This window comes from Onychomys torridus, chromosome 10 (genome assembly GCF_903995425.1).
Source record: "Onychomys torridus chromosome 10, mOncTor1.1, whole genome shotgun sequence".
Lineage (NCBI taxonomy): Eukaryota > Metazoa > Chordata > Mammalia > Rodentia > Cricetidae > Onychomys > Onychomys torridus.
Genome location: NC_050452.1, coordinates 67,063,099 through 67,085,093, shown reverse-complemented (window position 1 = coordinate 67,085,093; position 21,995 = coordinate 67,063,099). Strand labels below are relative to the sequence as shown.

At 46.9% G+C, this 21,995-nt stretch overlaps 1 protein-coding gene across 1 annotated transcript; it reads right to left on the bottom strand.

Moving 5' to 3' along the window:
- Positions 1 to 2,254: 2,254 nt before the first annotated feature.
- Nkx3-2 (NK3 homeobox 2) lies at positions 2,255 to 4,974 on the bottom strand. The gene is made up of 2 exons (XM_036200441.1): positions 4,225 to 4,974; positions 2,255 to 2,954 (listed from the first exon to the last, which is right to left on the bottom strand). Exons 1-2 carry the CDS (start codon positions 4,688 to 4,690, stop codon positions 2,419 to 2,421), a joined length of 1,002 nt encoding a protein of 333 aa, XP_036056334.1. The 5' UTR covers positions 4,691 to 4,974; the 3' UTR covers positions 2,255 to 2,418.
- Positions 4,975 to 21,995: the final 17,021 nt, after the last annotated feature.

Genomic DNA, 21,995 nt, shown 5'->3' with positions numbered 1-21,995 from the left:
GCCATTCCCAGAGGGCTGACACCTACCACCCCTTCAAGAACACTCTGAATTGTAACACTCTTTGGGCAAAAAGGAAGTGAGGACATGCCAGCAGCCACGGAGAAGTTCCAAACTTCTAGGCAAATGCATCACGATAAATTATAAAATTAACGCTGAATTTTAAAATTAAAAAAAAAAAAAAGAAAGAAAGAAAATGATCTCGAGAACCAAAGACCTGGTAACAAAGACTGGGGTAAAGAGAGCACTAAGATGAGCTTAGCCTTGGGACTTTGTCTGAGGTCTTTCGCTGTTTGCGGAAGCTGGACTCGGACTGCAAAGCGCGGGTTGCCTAGTTCGGCCTAGGCCGACCCAGGCGGTTGCGGCGGCGTTCTCGCCAGGGCGTTTAGTACTGCAAGGCCCGCAGGCCAGAAGGCTGAGAAAGGTTTCCAGGCGTGACAGTCGGGCAAACCAGCCTTTCTACTACAGGTGAGTTGAAACAAGCCCAGGCTTCGTTTTTTGGCGGTTCCAGGCCAGGAGCTGGGGACATGGCACTGTGGCATTAACTCTTGCCTTGTTAGCTAGGCAAGAAGCACAAGCGGGCGGCAAAGGTGAAGTGAACGTTTAGCTTGGGAAGAATCTGTGGTATTTGGGGGGGGGGGGGATCTTGCGTGGCGAGGCTGGGAGGGGGGTGTTTGTCTGCACTCGTACATGTATGTGTGTCCTATCTCACCTTCCACTGGACCTGGGCTCCCGTGCAGGTCACGAGGGAGCAGAGGGCTTGAAAACCTTTCGGATAGAACAAAATTCGCACCTGTAGGAGTAAAAGGAGCAGGAGACCCTCCCCTGAAGGAACGTTATTGGCGCTTGACTCTCCCCAAATAGATTTAGAATTTCAGCGAGTTTTTTGTTTTTGTTGTTTGTTTGTTTGTTTGTTTGTTTTTCCCAGCCCATTCTTAGAAGACCGAGTCACTTAGAAACACTGGCAAAATCGAAAGCGGAGAGGAGCGAGGCGGAGAAGAATCTACAAGTTTTAGATGGAAATTGTCTGTGGGTTCAGTCAGCCCAGGCACCTCCAAGATTTGAGGCCCTAGGACTGAAAAAACAAGGAGTCTTAGACAACCGCTTTACAATTCAGTGGGGATCTACCACACCCCTGAAGTGGTTCTTCTGAAGGTTTAAGCAAGGTTACTGGGGACAGTGGATTAGGCACTTGAGTATTCTCTCCAAGACAAAAAAGTGAGGTAAAGAATTCTCCACCAGTTGCCTCCCACCCGCCTCGAACGCCTTGTCCCAAATACCAAGAGAATTTCAGAAAAAACAAAGCCCCAGGAGGGAATGTTGAACTAAACGTTTATAAATTAAAGAAAAAAAAATACAGCGAATAGAGCTTCCAAAATTCACAAATCTTTTAAAGATAACTCTAGTTGAGTGCACAGTGCCCTTAAAGAGGCGAAAAGCTGCGAGGCTGATGAGACGGATAGTCTCAGAAACAAGCAAGGCACAGAGGGTGTGGGGATTGAAACAGAGGGTGTGGGGATTGAAACAGAGGGATGGGAGAACGTGGAGGAAGCTGTGGAAAGGCAGGCCAGGGATATTCACATTGAATACAAAAATAATCGTTATTTGAATACAAACAACCGAAAAGTGCTACAGTCTCAACCTTCTTTGAAAAAGTAGAAAGAAATAAAGACAGGCTTCTAAAAGGGGGCTTTCCCGGAGGCGGGCCTCTCTCTGGGGGTCCCAGGCACTCTCCCTTTGGGTGTGGTCTTGAATATACAGAAAGGGAAAGTATAGGGTATCCCTGGCCGGCTCCCGCGCTGAAAGGCTCCCTTTCTTACATTCAGCATCCAGGAGGGTACCCCGCAAGGGGTGGAGTGGAGGTCCCCCAAATCAAACCCTTCGAGGTTCAAATCAACTCCTGGCCTGGAGCTGTCAGGATTCTGCACTCCTTTGTCACAAATGTAATTTCCAAAAATTAAAGATACGTAGATACAGATCGGTAACATGGATACCATGAACTAATTGTGGCCTAGCGCACGAAGCGCCTGGCCGACCCGAGATTTGAGGATTCGGGCTATGGGGTCTCCTGGAGTCCTCTCTGCTCTGGGCAACCACCATCCCTAGGCAGACACAATCCAAATCCAATATGGTTGTGATAATAAATAGCGTCCCGAGGCTTGCAGGTAGGTGACGGGTGTGCAGCGTGCCAGGGGTCAAAAGGCGCATCTGTTCAAATCAGACTAAAGCCCTCTCTCTGGGCAGTATCAGTTCCGAAGCCAGGTCACCCTGGGTAGGGGAGCTCGGGCAGGATTTCATTCTCCACCTGAGAACCCCCCAACCCCCAGAAGAGCTCGCGCGCCCAGAGTACCATCTCTACACCTGTCTGCCGCGGTGCAAACCTGGGGCGCAGGAACCACTGGCTGCCTCGCCCCAAGAGGTTCACTGGGTACCAGCAGCGGCTGCGCAGGTGGACAGCGCCCAGCCTGGGAAGCAGTAGTAAGGGTAGTAGTAGGAGGGCTGCAGAGGCAGAAGAGAGGGGGGCCTCAACACCTCTCCCGGCAGATACTGTCTTTGGTCGTCGCGCACCAGCACCTTTACTGCCACTTTCTTGGCGGCGGGCGCCGAGGCGAGTAGGTCTGCGGCCATCTGCCTGCGTTTGGTCTTGTAGCGGCGATTCTGAAACCAGATTTTGACCTGCGTCTCGGTGAGCTTCAGGGAAGCCGCCAGGTCTGCGCGCTCCGGTCCGGACAGGTAGCGCTGATGGTTAAAGCGGCGTTCCAACTCGAAGACCTGGGCGTGCGAGAAGGCTGCCCTAGAGCGCTTCTTTCGAGGCTTGGGGGCTGCGGGCTCTTCCTCCTCCTCCATGCCGCCCGCCTGCCCGCCGCCAGGCCCGCTGCCCGCTGCACTGCACAACCCAGGCACGCGTGCACCTCCGGGGCTGACACCATCGTCCTCAGCTCTTGGGCTGTGGTCGCCTGCGGATTCCCGTAGGAAGAAAAAAAAAGAAAACAAGAACCTGTCAGACTCGCAGGGGTGAAGATAGGTCTCAATTGCAGTGGATTCTCAGGGAGGACTGGAAAGGGAAACCCGCTTTGAGCCTACTGAAAGAGGAGGGGAAGTGCCAGAGGGTTCTGTTTCAGACCTGTGTCCCTTTCGCTTTTCAAATCTGTATCTTTTTTTGGTGCATGTCAAGCGGTAGGGAAACAGTTCTCTCCGAGTTTTCCCGGCCCCAGATTCCCTGCAGTAAGTAGGACACTTCGCCTGAGAGTATCCACAAGTTGTTTTGCACTCAATTCTGAATCTTGGCTTTCTACATTGCATTTCTGTTTCTCAGCTCCAGGCCGTACACACCTCTGCACACTCACACATACATATCCGTTGGCTACACGAAAGAGGAGGATGGGGGGAGGGCGCAGATCTTGGGGTCATAGGTACATAGAGTCTTCATTCCATAAGCCTAGAATTGCTGTCAGGGTTATGACGACAGGGTCCAGCAGCAAGGCCTGGGGGTACACTTACCTCCCTCGTCTTTGCAAGAAAATAAAGCAAGGAGTGGGTAGTGAAGACCCTGGTCTCTCCCTGATCTGAACCCCCATTTCCAGCCTCTTCTGGGCTTCCTGCTGCGCACCAGCGGAGAGGTCAGAGATGTGACCTGCTTTGCGTCTGTGTGAGGCCTACAGCAGAGTGCACCCAATAGAAGCCAGCTGCAGGGCTTTCAGATCAAGAAATGCACCCGCTAGTGGATAAACAGGCTTGACTCTTAAGTGCCTCCCGGATGACCTGGTTTACACTTCCCACCATCTTCCTCCTTCAGGTAACTGCTTGTTTTTGTTTTTGTTTTTGTTTTAGCTCCTAGATGCGCAGCCAAAGGCTGCTCTATCAGTCCTGCGGTGAGGGAATTTAAACCAGCCCTTTCCAAAGACTTGTTATTCGTACGCTGTGACAGGACCTTAGGTCTCTAGTCCCCTGTTGCTAAGTTTAGAGATTTTTAAATGGATACAGCAGAGGCACTGCAGATGAACTCAAAGCTCTTGGTGCAGGCTGTAGGGCACATGGTACCAAGAAGCCCGACTGCTTAAGACTTGTGGCAGTGCGCGCCAACATGCAGAACTTGGAGACTTGGCCAGAACGAAATCCAGCAGGGCACAGTGTTCCCACAGTAGGCCCACCCCGTCTTGGAGTTCTTGACCTCTTAACCCATCCCCTCTGCCCATCCCTCTTTCCGGAGAAACCCCCGCAGCAGACCTGAGACGCTGGCTGACATCTCGCTGTCGCTGCGGACCGGGGCTTCCTCCTCCAAGTCCTTGGCGGCATGCATCTCGCAGATCGGCTGGTCCAGGCCCAGGGTCACCCTGGTGCGGCCGGCTCCACTGGCTCCCGGAACGTCGGCGCAGCGCCTCCTGCCCTCGTTCTCCTCGCTCAGAGCTGAGTCCGAGTCCCAACCTCCGGGGCTTTCCGCGGTCTGCCCCACAGCTGTTCTGGTTCGGGTGGGAGACGCCAGCCGCGAGTCCTCGGCGCCCCCCAGTGCACCCGCGTCGGTATCCCCAAAGAGCCGCCAGCAGCAGACGGCGGGCGCCGCGGCCACCGCCACTTCTGTGCCCCCGGGTGCCGGGCGCCCCTCGGGCGCAGGCAGCACGCCGCGCTCTTCTTTCTTATTGAGGATCGCCTGGATGGAGAAGGGCGTCAAGGTGCTGGCGCCGCGCACAGCCATCTGTGCCACGGATCGGAGCCGGCAGCCGGGCGGGCAGCTGGGTCTCGGGGACAGCTTCGAGCCTGACAGTGAGCGCTGGGCGACCCGCAGCGGTGGGAGTGCGAGGGGCGCGCCAGGCCCCTGCTGCCCGCCCCTGCGCAGCTCAGCAGCCCCCGCCCCCCTCAGTCCCAGGATCCTGGCCGACCCTAACCCCCACCTAACAGGCCCACCTCCCTGAGACCCCCCCCCCCCCCGAATCTAGCGCCAGACGCTCTCTTCCCGCAGCTGAGCTAGGTTATCTCATCTCCCGTGGCCCTCAGGGGCCAGCCGGGGTCTGTCCCTGCAGCGAAGGCGGCTGAGAATTGTCGAGGGTCCGCTCGGAGTCTGCAGTCGCCTCCGGAGCGCCGCGGCGGCGCACCGCCCAAGTCACTTTTCTTTGCGCCTCTGTCTTCCCTGCCTGCAGGGCTTCGCTCCTGGCGGGTCCTCCCTCTTCCCTTCTGGGCTGGCTCTTCCGGAGCCCACCCCTCTGGCGCCCGCGGTGACAGCTGAGGCCCCTAAAATTGGAGACGAACGGGACACCTTTTTTTTTACCCTCTGCCCGGGTTTTATCTGTTTCTTCTCTTTCCTTCTCCTGGGTTCCACTCTTACCCCCACCCCTCCCGTCCGAGTGTCATTCCTCACCGCTGAGTGACAGCATCAGGCCACGCCCCTTCACTGGCCGTCCTGGGCTCTCCCGGCACTGGATTGGCTGGTTCCAACTGGGGGCCGTTGACTTTAAGAGACACTGCTACTCACTTGGAGTAGCTGAAGACAGGGTCTGAATTAACCCTTTCCCCCCTAAACCTCGTTCTTCCAGCATCCTTCAGCAATAAGGAGGAGGGACGCTCATCCCGAAACCTCCTTTCTCACGTCAGCTCATCTGGCCACCTACTCAAAAGCTTTTCTGGAACACCAGATACTAATGCCAGGCCAAATGTTCGGGAAAAACTCAACGGGAGGCGAGTCCATATGTGATGTGTAGTTTCTGTTCTCTAGGAAGAACCCCAGAGTCGAAGAACAAAATTCATCGTTTTTTCATTTTTAACTTTAGCGGCTGTTTCTCTGCTAATACTCTTTCCTGAAATAATCTGATAATTCAAATCACTCTAGAAAATACTTTTCTTTCCTTATGTTTGATTGGATTGGGTTTCTGTAGATGAATTAAAAAGCTAGGCTAAAAAAATGTTCGTTCGTTAAGCTCCAAGACAAGCGAAGAATTGGAAGCACCTGGGGAGAGTTTCTGGACCTGGGTGCCCAGCTCCCTGAGCAGTCAACGCTGAATTTAATTGGACTTGGTTCAATGTTTTACATCAAGAAAAACATCAGAAAGCATTTAATGTGTTCTTTAAATATTCTGTTTCTTCTGTGTTGAGTAGAAATAGGCAAGTTTTAAAGAGGTTATTTGGATCTCGTGAGATCCAGAACTGATAATATTTAATGGCTTTAAAAACAAGAACCATGTCTTTTTACTCACTAGAAGGAAGCAAATACAAAATACAAGTATTGTGGTTATGTCATAACATATGTTGCCTATTTACATAACTTCTTTTTAATAAAAAGTTTGTTCGAGTGATATATTTCACTCTTGCCTTAACTTGAGCGGAGCTTTAACAACATCCAACACACAAACTTGAACCACTGACTGCATTCAAATAATTGTGATGTTAATTTACTAAGCTGCGGAGATTGCTTCATTGGTGTCGTTAAAATAAGGAACGCCTCCTGGAGCAGTTTCCTCCGGCAGCTTCTGCACAGCAGGAGAGAAGTCGTTACAGCTATTCCAATTTGTTCGCCTGGAGAGGACAGTCAGAGCTTGTAGACAGCAGTCATGCGCGATGGGTTGCCTATTCTGCCCTATAAAGATGCTGCTTGAGTACCTTGGGATGAAAGGCGGGGGCTCCCTTGAAGAGGTAGGGGATCCTTATAGTTCTTCACAATTGTGTAAGTTTTGAGGAAAAGATATAAATTTCTTGTTAGTGTCTCGAAAGTGTAACAGCCAAGCGATGGTCTTCAGGCCAGGAAAGGGACCCAACAAAATGCTTTTGAGGTTTCAAAATAAAGTCTCCCACCCCACCCCACCCCCAATGGTTTCATGTTTTATTAAAATTGATTTCCTCTTCTCTCCGCCCCATGCTGGGGTGTTGAGAATGTATATAGCTGTTTTTCTTTAGGGACCAATGGAGGAAAAAGGGACACAGATTGCTAGAAAAATGAGGTTAGGCAGGTGTAGAGTATGTGTGCGCTTGCCTGTGGGCGTAGGACTCGGTGGGGGCAAGATTCGGTGAGTTCCGGACCTACTGATGGACAAGGATATCTGAGGGTTGGAGGACTGAGTGTGGGAGTTAAGTTTGGGGGCCATATACTGATTTGAAGTAATGATCACTATTTATTGGCAGAAATAACCGTTAAAATGAAAACAACTCAAACCACAAGTTGCTACAGAGGTGGCAGACGTTTTCAAAGCAGGTAGGAAAAGCCGCTGTGGGGCGATTATAGAAGCTGTCAGCGCTGACTGTGTTTGCCTGAGAGAAACGAAGTGACTTCAACCCGCGTCTCCAGGAGGGGTAGGGCGAAGGACGCTGGCAGAGGCTAACAGAGTTTTAGGTTCAGCGAGTGATGGCTACAGGCAGGGCCAGGAGGAGGGTGTTTGGAGCAAGAGAATACACGTGGATTCTGAGCTACAAACCGAGGGAGCTCCTAAAAAGAACACGATCTGGGAAGGGATGAAAAGGCGTCGGGGGTTATGCGCCCGAGATAGCCAGGACGAACTGAAGTACCTTGAATGTTTCCTGAGTCAAGGCCAGTTCTGGAGGTCAGCACCAGCACAGAGAGACAGTCTGGAAGTGCTCCGCGCGAGCGCAGGCACACCCGGGTCCCCCCTTCGAGGTTTTACAAGGAGGGTGATTGCCTCCAGGCTAGGCAGCTAGCTTCAGAAACCCAAGGTCGCCGGGAAGCTCCTGGCCTGTCGCTGGCTCTGAGCTCCGGCCTGGACCCAGGAGTCGGACTTGCTAGGAGCCGAGGTTTGAGACAAAATCTGTCCACACCCTAAGCCTGTCTCTGGGGCCGTCCCCCTTCCTCTCTCCTAGGTCCCACACTTTCATTAGACCTCTACCCCTTCTCCTCCTCCTCCTCCTCCATCCGTGCCTCCTCCAGCGGCCTCCTCTCCAGGATCCCGCGCGGGTCCAGCACTTCTTTTACAGTCTGGTTCCCGCGCGCCCCCTACGTGCGGCGCCCTCAGTCCCTTAGACAGCTTAGGCCTGGTGTGCTGCTGGGCTCCGGTGCTTCCGCCCGCGGCAGGGGCGATACACTGAGAATGGGGGCTGGGGTGGGAGAACCCCCAGCTTCAACGCACAGGCATGCCCTTCTGGGGAGCGCTGGTCCGCGGGGGACTCTTCCGCAGAGGCCACGCCGCGGGGACGCTTGGGTGTCGCTCGCGCCTCTCTTGACCCGGGGAGCAGAAGTTGCGCCTCCCACCCCCACCCCCCCATCCCCCAGGACAAGGGCGCAGATGAAGCTCGGCCCTACTCCTGCAGGCCACACGACCCACACTCGGCGCTGTGACCTGGATGGAGTCAGTTTCCGTTCCTTTAAAATCAGGCGTAGAGCCGGGCTCTCTCAGCTGGCTATAAAGCGGCGGGAGCAAAGGAGAAGGGAGACGAGGAGTTTGCTGGCTCGCGGGAGCCTTAGGGGTCGCTCTGAGGATTGGCGGTCCTCATCCGCAGGCACCCTGGGTCAAATGAGCAGAAACCGAGCTTCCCAGGGTCCAAGTCAACCGGCCCCCAGCAGGGGTTTTCACTCCAAGCATTCTGGCTGCAGAGAGGAACCAACGCCGGCCAAAGTACCGCCAACACTGAAGAAGTCGGAAATTACTGCTTTATGCCAAGTACATATCACCGTGTGTGTGGGGTGGGGGTAGGGGGGAGTGATGAGAGGAAAATCACTCCTACTCTGTACATGGGAAGCAGACTCCAAGCCGTCAGTGAGCGGCTAAATCAGGATTCAAAATTGTCTGTAATGCCAATCAAGCTGACTTTCTCAACCCAGCTGGTTATTCTCGTTAACCTTCATGTTTTTCCTCGTTAAACGTCTCCTTACTCGTTTCTGATTAATTATTCACTCTAAAATAAGCTTCTCTGAACCCGGAGAAATCCAAGAAAGCACGCAGACCTAATGATGTTTTCTGTTCTGGACATTTGACAATGCAGCGAGCGAGCTCAGGCCTTCGAGTTGAAACCAAACCTAGCAAACAAGAGAGAACAGCCTTTTTTTGTTTTCCCTCCTTTTTTAATGATAATAATCAACGAATTATGCGTGGTTACACATAGGAGGGGACGGCAAGGTGGTAGAAACCCACTGGGTTCAGAGATAAAATAGTGTTCTTGAGTCTGAGATGTAAAGGAATGGCCCCACGGAATACACTTTCTCTTGGAGCTTAGCTTTGAAAAGGAAACCAGAACTCTACATGCATAGTGGAGAACGAGCGCCACCTAGCGATCACTCTTCCTGGATGCGCGACAGACCCACAGGACAGGTACCTGACTTAAGGAGAGCCCCACAGAAAAAAGTGATTTGTTCCCAATGTTATGCTGCCCTAGTCCATTGTTGTCCAGTAGTGGGGACATTCTATTTTACAGTGATGCGAAACACGTCAACATTCTGCCCCTTGTCAATATTCAGACCAGTAGTGGGTATGAGGAAGGGATTGGAGCAGAGAGAGATGTTGGGTTCAATTGTCCTGGAAGCTCTTCCACTAGGGAGAAGGAGACCAGGACCTGAGCTTGCTCTCTCTCTTTCTTTTTATATAAAGAAATTTTTAATTTTTTAAAAAAGATTTTATTTGTTTATTATGTATACAGTGTTATGCCTGCATATATGTGTACACACCAGAAGAGGGCACCAGATCTCATTACAGATGGTTGTGAGCCACCACGTGGTTGCTGGGAATTGAACTCAGGACCTCTGGAAGACCAGCCAGTGCCCTTAACCTCTGAGCCATCTCTCCAGCCCCCTCTTTTTTTTTTTTTCAATTAAGTTTTTTTTTTTTCATTTTACACACCAATCAAAGATCCCCCTCCTCCGGCCCCTCCCAGCCTTCCCCCCCCAACCCACCCTCCATTCCTTCTTACCCACCCCCATTATTCCCCTGTACAGGCTCTCCGGGCGTCTGCTGGGAGCGTTCAAGTATAGCTCTCCCAAAGTGATTAAGGTACATAAACCTGAGAATTTATTTGGCACCATAGAAATACCTTTAATTTTTTTTTTTCCCCTTTTGGAACAGGCTGTAACTCATAACCACCATCAGACTTAAGAACTTTATCATCTTGCAAAAACCAAAATTCTGTCCACATTAGATGCTAACATGCCCCTCCTCTCTTCCCCATCTCCTGCCAAGTACCATTACATTTTCTCTATGAAGGTGATAATAGATCAGGCTGGCCTGGAACTCACTCAAGAATGCCTCTGCCTTTCCTGGGTTGGGACTAAAGGTGTGAGCTGCCATGCTTGGCTCTCTTGGACATTTGGGTTGTTTGTATCTCTCAGCTACTCTAAGTAATGATAAAAATCAGTATCTATGCACAATTTGATGATGAACATAATAGAAAGAGCTATTTGTGTACAGAAAAAAATTGCACATGCAGATATTTCTTTCAGATCTAGCTTCCAATTCTTCAGAATATGTACTCAGATCGACAGGCGGTACTGGAACACACCTTTAATCCCAGCGCTCTGGAGGGAGGGGCAGGCAGATCTCCGTGAGTTCAAGGCCAGGCTGGTCTACAAAGGGAGTTCCAGGATAGCCAGGGCTGTTACACAGAGGAACCCTGTCTTGAAAACACCTATATATTCAGAAATGAGAATTTTCTATGATTATTTTATTTTTAATTTTTAAGAAACCTCAATGCCATTTTTCAAAAAGACTACTCCATTTTACATTCCTCCCTACAGAGCATAAGTACTCTAATTTTCATCTCCTTATCAACTTCTGTTGTTTTCTGTCTTGGTGATAGTAGCCATTCTAATGAGCAAGTAGTGGTATGATGTTAGAGTGCTTTGCATTTCTTTAAGGATGGATGATGTGTTTACTGGACACATGTATATCTTCTTGGAGAAACGTCTTTCAGGTTATTTGCTTGTTCAGGAAGTGGGCTGTTACTTTGTGGCTGAATTCATGAAGTTCTTTTTACATTGTAGATATTGGTTACTTATAGGTGATTTACAAATACATTCTCCCTTCATGTCTGTCAGTATTCTCAAAGCACTCCATGGATCAGAGCAAGTTGAGAAGTGGAAGTAGTCCAAGGTGTGTTCTGGGTCTGGTCTCAAGGAAGCAAGAGTAGCTCAGACTTGGAGGAGATGTGGAGAGGAAGACATTCAGTTTTAGATGTATTACATCTTACCTTTAGAGATTCAGGCCCCAAATACTGACATCCTGTAGAAGGGGTGACTGTCTCCAGCAGTGTTCTGTTGCTGTGAAGAGACACCATGACCATGGCAACTCTTATAAAAGAAAGCATTTAATTGGGGCTTGCTTACAGTTTTTAGAGGTTCAGTCCATTATCATCATGATAGGGAGCATGGTGCCCTGCAGGCAGCCATGGTGCTGGAGAATTAGCTGAAAGTTCTACATCTGGATCCATAGGCAACAGGAAGAAAGAGCCACTGGGCCTGGTTTGGGTTTTTGAAACCTCAAAGCCTACTTCCAGTGACACACTTCCTTCAACAAGACCACACCACCTAATCCTTTCAAATAGTGCCACTCCCTAAACATTCAAATACAGGGAGGTCATTCCTATTCAAAGTGATAATAGTTATGAGGCATGCACTGAGAAGGGCCAATGGACAGGGCTGAAATAAACAGTGAAGAAAGCATTTCAAGAGCATGTTGGGGTAAAAACAGGGTTTGGGGAGTTATCAGTTGGAGGGAGGTATTGATAGAGCTGGAGGGAGTGAACTTGGAAGTAACTGTAGACTGACCAGAGCGAACCCCATGTGTAACAACACTAACTCACCAACATATTCAGATGGAACTGTGGAGGGAGAGTCCCTGAGAGAGACTGGGAAGAACTAAGGGGGGGGGTGGTACTTGAGAAATGAAGAAAAAAAACACACTGTCGCCATCAAGCAATGTGAGTCAGAGATACAGTCCTTGAGCTTGGCCACATGGAGACATGAGCCACCATGATAAGGAGCCATGCTGCAGGGTGACTGGCAAAGACCAGGAGGTTGTTTCACTTTGTAGTACTGGGAATGGAGCCCCAGGCCTATCACATGCTAGACAAGCACTCTATTACTGAGTCCTTTGGCCTGGGAAGGGGCCAGTTGGCATTTTTAATTAGGTACTTTTCTGTTTCTGTGATAAAACACTCTGACAAAACAAACAAACAAACAAACAAACAAACAAACAAACAAAAAACAAGTTAAGGAAGAAAGGGCTTATTTTGACTTTAAGTTTCATAGGAGACAGAGTCTTTGCAAGCCACCCTGCAGTGTGGCTCCTTAGGGTGGTGGCTCATGTCTCCATGTGGTAATTGCCTAAATAAATAATTATATGTAACATTGTGGTAGTTTGAAAGAAAACGGCCACCAAAGGGAGTGGCATTATTAGGAGATGTAGTCTTGTTGGAGGAAGTGTGTCACTGTGGGGGCGGGCTTTGAGATCTCTTTTCTCAAGCTTCACTCAGTGTGAGAGGCAGTCAACTTCCTGTTGCCTGCAAGATGTACTACCCTCAGCTCCAGCACCACATCTGTCCTCACACTGTCATGCTCCTCTTCATGATTATCATGAACTGAACCTCTGAAACTATAAGTGAGCCACCCTCAATTAAATGTTTTCTTTATAAGAGTTGCCATGGTCATGGTGTCTCTTCACAGCAATAAAAAAAAAAACCTAAGACAAACATCTTGTCATACATACATCTCTTGCACACACACACACACACACACACACACACACACACACATACACACATGCACTGCAGCTAAAACAATGTAAGCTTTAGTTTATAACACAATGGAATGAGGGTGTGTATGTTTTGAGGACCCATTAACAAAGCCACAGAGTTGTTACATCCTACCAGCACCAACTGAACGACTTTTTGGCATAGCTGAAAATACTAAAAGGAAATCTATTAAATAGAAATGCCTACATATGTCCACCAAGACATATGTCAGAGTGTTTGCATTTTTATTATCTATCTATCTATCTATCTATCTATCTATCTATCTATCTATTTTTGTAATGACTAATCTTAGAAATTGTGATTGTTAATGTCCATTGTCAACTTGACTGGATTTTAAATTGCATAGGAGAAAGTGAGATCTCCAGAGAGGTTTATGTGAGGAGGGAGCACCCACTCTGAATCTGGGTCTCATCATCCCAGCAGCAAGGGTCCTGGACTGGCTGAGAAGGAGAAAATGAATGGGTGAAAGCATAATCTTTCTGCTTCTGCCTGTGGTTACAATGTAACATCTCTCACTCCTTACCAGGTCATATTGACTGTATCTTTGAACTGTGAGCCACACACGAAAGTCCTTCCATCCTTCCTTCCTAAGTTTTGTAACTAATAGACAACTCCAATGCTCAGTGGTGGAACGGATAGTGGTGGAATGTGTGTGATGCACTCACAGATTAAGACATTATACACCAGTGAGACGAACCATATACAGTCACATGCAAATATACAGCTGGATCTTATATGCTCAACACTTTACATGAGTCACTACCACATCCCTAGTGCTGAGTGGCCCCGGTACATGATAAGCCCTTAGCGAACATTTATTGGATGAATGGTCTCATTTTACCCCCAGTTCAGCCCTTTGAGGTCAAGAGGGCAAGCATCAGGTTTCTTTTCACAGATGAGGAACTTGAGACAGAGAGAAGCCACATGATTTGTTCCAGGTCACCCGGAACATGGGTGCTCATCAGGATGCCTGTCACACAGCCTGCCTAGTAAAATGTGTGTTAGCTCAACATCGCTCCAAGTCACCCAACTCTTCCCTTAGCCCTTTTAGCACAAATACCATATTTCAGTTTCTTTTGTTGTTGTTAAATCATCTTCTGAGGTCCAACTTGGAGATGTTTATTTCCACGATGGGACATTTTGGACTGGGTTCTGAAAGGGAAAAGGCTGGAGTGCTGTGCCTTAAGAGAACAAGGCTTAAGGTAGGGGAGAAAGCTCATCCGAGAGATTTATGGCAAGGAATTACGGCAAGCACTGTCATTTGGTCTGAGTAAGTATGGCTAGCAACAGGAAGGGGAAAACAGGATCCTGTGGTAGAACAAGGCTTAATGGAATGTCAGAGGAACAGATGGGATGGAGCTGTCCTGGGAACTGTCAAAGGAAGCAGTTGGAAGAGGCTTTGGAAGAATCCCTGTGACATGCAGGTGAACCAGGATGGTGACACATGCTTCCTATAAATGCAAAACGGGTTGTTAGTGAGGTGTGGAAAAGGCAAGCATAGGCATCTTCTGCAAGCTGCTTCTGGAAAAAGTCTGTACCAGGTCAGAAAAGATAGGGGCCCAGGTATGGAGGGCAGGCAAATCTGCCCAGACACAGCTTTCACTGCAGGAATAGAGGTGCTTTAACAAAAACAATCTGAGGACTAGAGAGATGGCTCAACAGTTAGTTAAGAGCACTTACAGTTCTTACAGATGATGTGGGTTCAATTCCCAGTCTCTACCTTAGGTGGTTAGTTCTAGTTCCAGAGGATTCAACACACTCTTCTAGCTCCTGTGAGCACTGAACACGTATGGTACACACACAAGCAGGTACACAAATAAGAAAATAAATTGAAGTGTTTGGGCTGGAGAGATAGCTTAGTGGTTTCTCCTCCCTACCTTTTGCTAACTGGATGGTACCCGGCCACATGGAGGACACATGTTCTCTGTGTACTCCACTCAAACGTACAAACTAACTTCTTCACATTCACTCATGCTTCACCAAGTTTCTAGGAATTTCTACATCCAGTGAGTACGATATGTAAACACTGGGACTACCCTGTTGTGCACGCCATTTTAATCTTCACAGTATACAAATGAACATGGTGATAGGCAACAGTTCCACCAAATATGATGCAACTGTTCCAACCATCTCACCCCCCAGAACAGGAGACAGAGTCTTGGGTGATGTTTACTGTTCCTTGATCCCTAATGACTTAAATGTTAATTATATAAATTAATAATGCTTAAATGTCAATAGGAAGTCCATCCACCTTAAGTTATAAGAATTAAAAGCAGAGGGAATGCAAAGGGAATTGCATAACATACATATATGGATGCATTCTTAACAAAATATGGAGGAAATATTCATGACAGTCCTCATTTCTGTAACTGGTTATGTGCCCATAACTCATATTTTTATAAGTACATTTTTCAACTATCCATTCTAGTTCTCTGCCTCCAGCAAGCATCCTGGCTTATCACTGTTCTTTACCTTGAAAGATGACCCAAACCTTCATTTCTGAAGTGTCTCTATGCCCTAGTAGTTCGGTATAAATTGGATTGTTATAGTTTCCCACTGGACATAATCAGCAGATATGGGATATTAAGGGGCATCCTATGAAATAACCTGTACTCTAAACATACTCTCTTATATTCACTGTAGGGTAGAAGAGTAGCTAGCTCTAAGTACCCCAGGCAGCACACTATTCCTTTAGCCTGTTGCTAGAAAGGATAAGGATTCCTAGGTTGCCTTGACTTCCAGCTCAATGAAAGTTCAATGGGTTTCCTTCCCTCTGGGCTAGGACGTATGTGGAGGGCCATCTTACCCCCACTTTTTCCCAGGGTACTCTTGAATAGGAGCAGCAGGAAATATTAGATAGAAGTATAGAGGGGAGAGAAACAGAAAACACAGAATAGCCTCGAGAGGGCCTGGATCCTAATCCATAGGGCCCTGACAGTCTCTGCCAAAGGGCTTTTAAAGGAATGCCAAGGGGTGGAGCAAAAGACCTCCCCCCAGCACAGCCAAGTGCAGACCATTTCAGACACCTGGTACTCAGGCCGGTGGCCCAATCATCCTCTTTCTGCAGACCTGCTGGGTAAAGCCACTAGGAAATCTAAATGGGCTCCTACAGACATATAGGTCAACAAAGCATTAAGCCATAGGAGCTGGAATCAAAACTTCTACTAATAGATCATTAGGGGTAAAGTTCAGTGATAGTGTTTCTAGAAACACAGACAGACAGACAGACAGACAGACAGACAGACACACACACACACACACACACACACACACACACACAGCAGTTTTCAGTGGATAATGGTGGCAGTGCTTCCAAAAATCTCAAGCGCCTATGCTATATGCCTGCCAAAACCTCCAGGTAGCATTCCTATCTACCAAGATGCTTCCAAAACCCATAGAATTTACTGGACTGTATTTCTCAAGTGGCACAGCAGCCTGCACAGCCACCGGAATCTATTTTGGATCCCTCTTTCTGCTCTAGGCCTCACTCAAGGCCAGCAGCTTAGGTCACTTGTAGTTGGGGTAGATGAAAAGGCCACAACATTCTGAAATCCAAAGAGGCTGGCCGGGCATTATCTCTCCTTCTTGACTGTTGTGCAATAATCTTTTTGTATGCTGTGAAGATGCATCTTTGCCAAGGCACCTTCAGATTGGTTTACTAGAGAGCTGAATGGCCAATAGCTAGGCAGGAAGAGGTTGGGCAGGACTTCCAGGCAGAGAGAGGAGAGATGAATTGAGGTATGGGAGAGATGTCAGAGGACACAGAGAAGAAACAGGAGGTGCAAGATGGTAGAGAGGTAAAAAGCCACCAGTCAAAACAGAGATTAGTATAAATGGGTTAATTTATAAGCTAAAAGAGCTAATGGGACAAGTCTAAGCTATAGGCCGAACTTTTAATAATAACAATAATTTTTTATTTTTATTTTTTTATGAGCTGGTGGCCCAAAGAAAAATCCATCTACACTTGGTTTTCTTGTCAGATGCAACAGTGTATCTTCTACCTTACAAGATATATCTTCACATATCTACACCACTGGACCCTAGAAATTTCACTGAGTGAAAAAGACCTTGCTTATTCCATAGCTTCTGACATAACAAAATCTCACCAAAATCCAGAATAATCATCACTTTTTATCACTAAGTCTCAGTGCCATAATGTAATTGATATAATAGAACAGTGTACTATCTTAGGGAAGAGAAGAGTGGTCAAGATATAAGCAAACCAAATAGTGCATAGGGATGGAAAGTTGATGTACTACTATTACACTGTATTCCTAGTCCCAACAACTGGAAACAAGCTGCTTTGGGTGGGTCTTGTGGAAAGGGATGAAAAAGGGCATTGTCCAGGTCAATGGCTGCCTATCAGGTGCCCGTAAATGTGTTGATGTACTGAAGTAGTGAAAGTTTATCAAGTAACAGGCCCCTTGTCCTTAGTAGGCTCCCAGATGCCATGACAGAAACACCATAGAACCTAGTCAGAGCAGGAACAAAGACCTAATCCATCAAAGACCCAGTTCACAGTTCCAGAATCCAAGAAAGTCCTTAAATGTACTAACTTTGCTTTGGGGCTTCTGTAGTTTTATTTCTATAGTGTTCTTGCTAACTGAAGTGTGTCAACCAGGATGTGGTGTTTTATTTTTGTTTTTGTTTTGTGATAAAAGACAAAGAACAGTGAGGCTTGGAGCTGCATGATTTGGGCAAATTCCCCTTGCAGTTGCCAGCTGGCAATACAGACTTTCTATTCAGCTTTAAGATTGTTCATAGGTGTTCTCTGATGGACTAACCTTGCAACAGTATAGCACCTGTATTGAAATTCTCTCTCTCTCTCTCTCTCTCTCTCTCTCTCTCTCTCTCTCTCTCTCTCTCTCTCTCTTTCTCTCTCTCTTTCTCTTTTGGTTTTGGTTTTGGTTTTGGTTTGTTTTTTAAGACAGGCTTTCTCTGTGTAGCTTTGCGCCTTTCCTGAAACTCACTCTGTAGCCCAGGCTGGCTACAGAGATCCACCTGGCTCTGCCTCTCAAGTGCTGGGATTAAAGGCGTGCGCCACAACCTCCCGGGCTTGGAATTATCTCTTGATTAAGTTTAGGATAACCCATTGTCACTCTCCAGTCCCCATCCTTTTTTTGCATATGCAAAGCAGGAGAGCAAGAAGATGTCAAGAGGAGCTCTTATCCATCTTGAGTCCTGAAATGCCTTTAGGGATGGGTTTTTTTTTGTTGTTGTTCGCTCCCCTAGCTATAGGAAACTCTGCTAGTTCCCATTTGGTTCTGCTTATCATAGCCCCAGTTCCACAGTCCATATCATAATAGTTAATATTTTTCTTTTCTTTCTGGTAATCCAGCAAAATTGAGAAGATGGTAGATTAGCATTCTGAAAAGACCACTTTAACTTAGCATGAAGTTTTAAAAAAGATTTATTTATGTTTATGGGTATTTTTCTGCATGTGCATAAATAACTATGTGCAGGTCTGGTGCCTGCAGACATCAGAAGGATGGAATTCCCCTACAATTGGATTTATGAATGGTTAAGAACACCATGGGTGCTGTGAACTGAACACAGGTTCTCTGCAAGAGTGCTTTTAACCAGCGAGCAGTTCCTCCAACCTTCCAGCATACAGTTTAAGCTCCTTTATCTTTAAGCGAAGATGAAGAGAAGGCATAAGGTTAGGAAAGATTGATGAGTGATCCTTGTCAAGTATCACTGGTGGTCTAGAATGGGTTGATGTGAAATTTGATGCTTGTCATTCATTTATCAAAAGGTCATGATGCATCTGAAAGTATTTATTTATCCCCATCTCTATGTCATCAGTCTAGAAAGGGAAAAAGAGATTAGAGAAACTTTGAGTATATCCATATTGCACCATCAGTTCTGGACCAATATTTGTGTCTATATGCAGAATGGAGTGAGGAAAATCCAATCCAAAGCTTAGGGAAGCAAAGGGTCAGAGACAACATGAAGGCAGAGATGTCAAGATTTTGGAGTGACTAGAAACCAAACTTGACCCTTTCTAGTTGTCTGTTGTATCTCCTTCTCTTCCTTTTCCCTCTGTGCCCCTCTGTGTCCCTCCCTCTCATCAGTGTCTTCCTATTCTCCTTGAGACAGGGCCCAGTACACTGCCCAGGCCGATCCAATAGTCTTCCACTTCTGGGCTCAGTTTATCTGTCCCCCCCCCCCCCCCAGTCTCAATCTTCTGAGTATCCGAGACTATAGGTATGTGCCACTACACTAGGTTCTTTCATGTTTGGGCAAGAGCCACAAACATCGCACATTGCCATTGCCCGTGTTCACTGTCAGATGCCTGTGTAGACTCAGATGATATGGCTGTGTACATGGCTGTCACCCCAGCGCTTTGGAAGCAGAGTCAGAAGCATCCCTGGGACTTTCTGTTCAGCAACCTCATTACAAGTTCAGTGAAAGATCTTGTATCAAAGGAATAAGACAGAGAGTGTGACAGAGGAGGACACCTGGCATCTTCCTCTGTCTTCTGAACTCAGGCATGGATACATGTAGTCACACACATATGTGCATACAACACATACACACTTAAATGTAAGAAAATATTATATTAAAATTTTCTCAGGTTGTTTATGTGGATCTAGGGCTAAATAATATCCTGAACAATCCTTTTCTTTAATCATTTAGCCAGTGACAGACGCTAGGAACAACCAGCCAACATCATCTTTCTTGTTTCTCTAGAAGTGTTCAAAAGTGTCATATATAGTTGCCAACCTGCGTATCTCCTAAATAGTGGATTAGGAGAAAGAAATTCAAAAGCCATTAGAAACAAAATGCTGACACTTGGGTGTACCCTGCCAAAGAAGGTAAATAAAGCTGGGAGGTTAAAGGATCTTATGTGTGAGTGCCTTGATGCTGGAACTACAAGTCTTTGGAGAGGCTATCTCAGTCACATGTTGTTTAGAACACAGCCTAGCAGCTGTGTTCAGCCTCAGAGGGACATTGTTCATTGCTAATTACCGTGGCCAAGAATCATTATTCCAGACACCTGATGTGATCTTCCTTATTTGGGGCATGTTTAATGCGCACCTTTTCACCCTCCTTGACTGTGCCTTTAATTACTGTGGATGCACGATCTTACTGTAATGTTTTGCTTTACCATCCTTTCCCCCAAAATGAACACCATCATTCTTTAGAAAAATCACTCTCTGATCTCTTAAAATTTAAGGCTGATATCTACAAACAGTTCATGACATGGATAGGGCTCCCCGACCTTCTAGAAGTAGAATCCTCAGCATTTTATGGCCTAATCAGATAAAGCTAATTCTACAAAGCCCCATGTGGATTAGGCAAGCTCAGCTTTAGAGCTTTGTTCTTCAAGTATGCTTTCTGGTTCCCAAATCTGTATTAGTTGGTGCTCTCCAGAGACACATAGCTGCTAAGATACATGTCAATCAGATATAGACATAGACAAAGCCACAGCTATGAGGCAGGGGATTCACTAGAGAATTGGCTCCCACAATTATGGGCTCCCACAAAGGTGGTTTGCAAGCTGAGACCTTGGCTTGCTGGAAGCATGCCTCAGTGCATTTCTGAGGCCTTGGAACCAGAGAAACCAATAGAGCAACTCTTAGCTTGAGGCCCAAAGCTTGAGAACCTGGTCTGCAGGTGGGGTCCAGCGTTGATAGACTAGAAAGCTAGGGGCAGGAGAAGAAAGGTGTATGACAGCTCTGGGAGATAGACTGATTTCCTCCCTCTCTCCTTTCTTTTCCCCTCCTTTGCCTACTCCCTCTTTTTCCTACTGTTGTTTCTTCTAGCCTTCTGCCCCTGACTGGCTGGCTGGCCTCATCTTCAGTGACATGGATATTCTTCATTCAATCATCTCAGACTCACATGGCCACTGCCTCTGGAATCACCCTGATGGACGTGTCCATCAAAAAAGCCTTGTCAAATTGCTAGGTCTTCTTTAAGTTGACATCTAAACTTCCCTACCACAGAGCAAATCAAACTACAGCAAAATGACATTTCAACTCAGAATGGCTATTGAAAAAAAAAAGACAAGGTTATGGAGAACATGAATTAGTACACCCATTATGAAAAATAGGATATTCCTCAAAAATTTCCAAAAATTAGGACCAGCCCATGTTTTAGCAATCCCAATTATGGTGTGTATCCAAGCGATATGAAAGTATTGTAGATAGTCTTACTTGCAGAAAGAATCTTAAATACTGGGAAGCAGGAGTAGAAAGGTGTTTTTCAGTGGTTTGAGGGTATGATGGAGGAATGGAGAGATGATGACCAGAGGATACAAACTTTCATTTGTAAGATGAATACTGACTGGGGATCTAATGCACAGTATGGCAAGTAGTTACTAATACTGTATTGTATACTTGAAACTTGCTAAGATCTTATGTAACTTTACACACACATGGCATGCACACACAATACTAAACTATATGAGTATAAGGTTGACAGAGCAATGAGCCTGATTGTGGACATTTCACAATGAGTGCATATACCTAATCATCTTATTGTGTCTCTCATTGAATTATAACTTCAGTTTTTTTTGTTGTTTTTTTTTTTTAAAGCACAATATTCCTGAAGGGAGGGGAAAAAAGAAAATACATTGGCCAGGTGGCTTAGTATAGTAGCTAATAAGGTAATGGCTTCATCTGTCAGCAGCCAATATAGTTCCTAGTGTCCCTACAGATATTATTGTGTGTGAGGGGGCACGGTAAAGAAACTACTGTCACCACTGCTCCATTCTTGAGGGGAAGGTTTTCATTGTGAATGTGAGAGAGAAAATATCCAGAGGCATCTGGAGGAGTCACGAGCAGAAAGAGAAAGCAGACTAGACATGGCCAGGGCTAGGGAAGCAGAGTGGGAGAGAATAGTTGAGACAGTGAGATAGCAAGAGAATAGCTTGACTGTACGAGGACAGCAAGGGATGGAGACAGAGATGAGAGAGAGAGAGAGAGAGAGAGAGAGAGAGAGAGAGAGAGAGGGAGAGAGAGAGAGAATGAGAACTAAAGACAGAGTTATATATCAAGAGGGAGAGTATAGCAAGAGATTGAGAGAATAGGGTGGAAAAATCATGTGGACTATATAGAGGACAAGTAACTGGGGGGTGGGAGGGGCCTAGATGCTAGTGTAGAGTCTGAAATCTCTAACAGGCACTTGTGGGACTGAGGGAGCCTAGAGGCCAGTATTGATATGCCAATATCACATATGTATATGGAGAATCAAGAACCATTTCCCAAGTTTCCGAGGAATACTGGCTTTTATCTAACCTCTAAAAAAAATCACACAGTCCAGGACACTAGTGAGTTTGCAAAGTTCTGCCCTAAACAAAGTTTGTACACACGTACACACAC

Bases quoted from the DNA above. Each gene is read 5' to 3' on its own strand.
- Nkx3-2 (XM_036200441.1), bottom strand. From the start codon at position 4,690: ATGGCTGTGCGCGGCGCCAGCACCTTGACGCCCTTCTCCATCCAGGCG. The intron at 2,955-4,224 runs GTCTGCTGCGGG...GGGAATCCGCAG, and splicing joins GATGTCAGCCAGCGTCTCAG to GCGACCACAGCCCAAGAGCT.